The sequence below is a fragment of the Paroedura picta genome, chromosome 3 (genome assembly GCF_049243985.1).
Source record: "Paroedura picta isolate Pp20150507F chromosome 3, Ppicta_v3.0, whole genome shotgun sequence".
NCBI lineage: Eukaryota > Metazoa > Chordata > Lepidosauria > Squamata > Gekkonidae > Paroedura > Paroedura picta.
In genome coordinates this window covers 170,088,784-170,092,673 of record NC_135371.1, presented here as the reverse complement: position 1 = coordinate 170,092,673, position 3,890 = coordinate 170,088,784, and the positions used below count along the sequence as shown (strand labels likewise).

The 3,890-nt window shown below is 45.9% G+C and overlaps 1 protein-coding gene across 1 annotated transcript; it reads left to right on the top strand.

The window, feature by feature from the left end:
* On the top strand, positions 1-3,670 carry LOC143831244 (olfactory receptor 1f45-like). The gene is given in 3 exon segments (XM_077324305.1): positions 1-62; positions 2,739-2,906; positions 2,908-3,670. Coding segments are annotated over 3 exon segments (993 nt in total).
* The last annotated feature ends 220 nt before the right edge of the window (positions 3,671-3,890 follow it).

Sequence of the window (3,890 nt, the reverse complement as noted above, 5' to 3'; positions counted from 1 at the left end):
ATGGGTTTTGCGAAGAAGGGTACCGGAATGCAAAAGTGCAGTGTGAAGTGTAATCAGCTTGAGTAGAACAGGGGAATAATGCTTAGAAGCAACAAATGAGCATCTCTAGAGAGAGAAATTCCTCTCCCTATTCAGCCCTGGAGGTCCATTGTTCTGAAGTTGTGAGTAAAATCCAGCAGTCTCCCATTGTACTCTCCCTATGAAGCTTCTGTCACTATTAGGTCAGCAATGCGGCACCCTGGAAAATTAAAATGTTCTCCCAGTGCTTTCTGAATGCTGTGATTATAATCCTAGAATCCTAGAATCCTAGCATCCTAGCATCCTAGAATCATAGAGTTGGAAGGGGCCATACAGGCCATCTAGTCCAACCCCCTGCTCAACGCAGGATCAGCCCTAAGCATCCTAAAGCTGATTAATGTCAGATGTATGTCTATTTATTCTTTTGTAAAGGGACTGGTTGTCAAGAACTAGGTTTTTGCTATGGAGATGTGGATGAACATTTTATCCGTTTTTTTCTCTTTGGGCTGAAACCTGGCAAAAGCAGGGGGGGGGGTAGAGAGAATCTATACAGCATGTACAGAGATAGACAGAAATATTTGTGTTTCACCCAGTTCTTTTGGTTCCTTGCTCAATCTGGTTCTGTGCTAAAAGTAAGCTGTAACTTTTTCTTCTTAATAAATACTTTATAACTTTGGATGCTTGCAGTGGTTCCCTGTGACACAATGATTCCACTGACTATTGTGTTCTTGTGAAGAAACTCAGAATCCCCAAGTCATGTCAAATAATATTTTTTCTGGGTTTCTCATGGTAATAAATTTAAGTCTGCAATCTAGACATCCTCCTGTTACCAAGTCAATGCATTAAGCAGATTGGGTGGAAAAATCATACATTGCATATGAATGCTGTTCGGAAGCCCCAAAACTAATTAAAACAATAATGAGTAGGAGGTCAATGTTTTGCATTTCTGAACCCGCAGAATGTTGGGTTCAGAGCATGGGGGAAGAGGAGGTGGAGCAAAAAAGAGATAGACAAAGCAGAGAAGACAACGGAGACCATGTATTTTTTACACTGCATCTCTGCCCAAAGTTACATCCTACCAAACTGCTAGGCTTGTTGAACAGATCTGTTCCAACTTCCTACTACACAGAATGTGTAGCTAGTGAAAGGAATGTATGCCTTGAAATCTACCAGTGTGACAGACAGCAATATAGAAGTGCTGAACTAACAAAAGCTAATGAGTGAAGGGTTAAAGTTCCTCACTAAGACCATTTATGCACTGGGACCTTCACTGCCCCAGCTCCTGTGCAGGAGCACAAATCAGGGGCGGATGACGTGCACCAGGCCAAGTGCTCCCCCATGTGGGTGCAGGAAGAGGTGGGACAACCTGCCACGATTAAAACTCCAGCTTGCAGCCTGGCATGAAACCTCCAGTGCATAAACGGTCTAAGAGAGAGCTAGAGCAACAGCTTGCTCCAAGCACTGTAATTGGCCAGCAACAGTTGAGAAGGAATTGATACGGTAGCTATGTGCTGGAGTGGGATTATTCTGACTCTGGTCCTGTTCCAGAGAGCGGTCTGACAGAACCAGCCTGAACCTCAGCTGAACATCGGTTCCGAGGAGAAATTTTAGACAGAAGAATCTTTGCTAAAAAACTGAAAGTAGATTTACCTAGTGTCTGGAGAACTGGGACAGATATTTGGAGAATTTGAGCCATGAGATGATACCCCAATTCAGGCCAACGGAGAGGGGAGCATTCTTCTGAGGAGAGAAGGAGGATCCCTCCCCAGTTAAAGAGGGGAAATCAGGTATGAGGATTTCCTTAGACTTGTGTAAGAAAGAAAGCTTGCTTCAGACTCCACAGAATAAGAGGGATACTATTAATTCTAGGAAAGGAAAATTAGGGGTACCAGCAGAAGGTACTTGCCTTCTAGAAATCAGGAGAGTGCAGGGAATTCTATGTCAAAATAAAATAAGAAGAGTTGGTTCTTATATGCCGCTTTTCTCTACCCGAAGGGGTCTTTTCTTTGTTAGTTGTTGACAATGCTTCAGTGTCATTCTGACAAAGATTTTAAGAGCCAGCTTTGTGTAGTGGTTAGGAGCATGGACTTTTAAACTGGCGAGTGGGGTTCGATTCCCTGCTCCCCCACATGCAGCAAGCTGGGCGACCCTGGGCTTGCCACAGCACTGATAAAGCTGTTCTGACTGAGCAGGAATATCAGGGCTCTCTCAGCCTCACCCACCTCACAGGGTGTCTGTTGTGGGGAGAGGAAAGGGAAGGTGAATGTAAGCCGCTTTGAGCTTCCTTCGGGTAGAGAAAAGTGGCATATAAGACCCAACTCTTCTTCTTCTTCAGTAATCTCAGGGCTCTCTCAGCCTCACCCACCTCACAGGGTGTCTGTTGTGGGGACAGGAAAGGGAAGGCAAATGTAAGCCGCTTTGAGACTCCTTCAGGTAGAAAAAAGCGGCATATAAGAACCAACTCTTCTTCTTCTTCAAAAGAAGTCCCTACACCTCCACAAAATATTCCAGGGCTGGGTAAACCCAAAAGATCAGTGAGTGATGATCAACTTTATTTTATAACACAGAATTTAGGCTACAAGGGCTGCTCAGCCGGTGAGGGAACAACATTTTATATTGGAGGGGAAAACTTGCCTAAGTGGGAAAGTGTGTGCGAGTTTGTCATAACCAGCCAAAACTTTGGTGGCAGACCTCTACATTTCTTGTTTTCTCATCCCTAGAACAAGGAATCACGGGAACGTTACCCCGGTCTCCGAATTCCTCATCCGTGGTTCCACATCCCAACCAGAAGTCCAGAAGATCCTTTCCCCGTTCTTCCTCTTCATGTACCTGCTCAGCCTCCTGGGGAACGTCACCATCATCTTCGTGATCTGCTCTGATGCGCAGCTCCTCCATGTACTTGTTCCTGAGCTTCTTTGCGGGATGCGACTTGGTCTTTTGCAGCAACATCATCCCCAAGGCGCTCAAGAACCTCCTGTCTCAGAAAAAGACCATCTCCTACCACGGCTGCCTCACCCAGTTTTTCTTCGCTCTCTTTACCGGCAACGCCGACAGTTACATCCTTGCTTCCATGGCCTACGACCGTTTTGTGGCTATCTGCCGCCCACTGTACTATTCTACCATGATGAGCTACAAGCGTTGCGCCCAGTTGACCGCAGTGTCCTGGATTATCCCCTTCTTACACTCTGTGCTTTATACCATTATGATGGCCCGAGTCGAGTTCTGCGACCCTGGGGAGATCCCTCAGTTTTTCTGTGACCTTTACCCAATTCTGGATGTCTCCTGCTCTGGCTCAACCCTCATAGATCTCGTCTTGATGACCGAGGGGTTAGTGGAGATCCTGGGGCCGTTCGTGCTCATTATCATTTCATACATATTCATTTTCGACACCATCCTCAGGATTCCGTCAGCCGTAGCCAAGCGCAAGGCTTTCTCGACGTGCGGGTCCCACATCTGTGTGGTGGCCATGTACTCTGGCGGCGTAAGCTTCGTCAACTTCAAGCCGAGCGCCAAACATCCCGAGCACAAGGACACCGTGGTAGCTATCATGTTTACCCTGGTAACCCCCATGTTGAACCCTTTCATCTACACCCTCCGGAACAATGAGATGAAGGCGGCCATTAAGAGGGTCTACAGGAAGTATTTTCATTAAGGGTAGAGCTAGAGGTACCTGGGAGATCTGTGACTGAGTATCTCAAGGGCTGCAGAAGAGTTCCCATCCCATTTTAATAAACTGCTCCACTACTAAGCCTCTTTGTTTATTTATTCAAGAGGGACTGTCTATTTAGGAGGCAAATATTTACAGCAGTGCAATTTCCCTTCCATTAATTTAAGAAGTGCTTTTTAATTTTGAAGAGCGGGTTATGAAAACA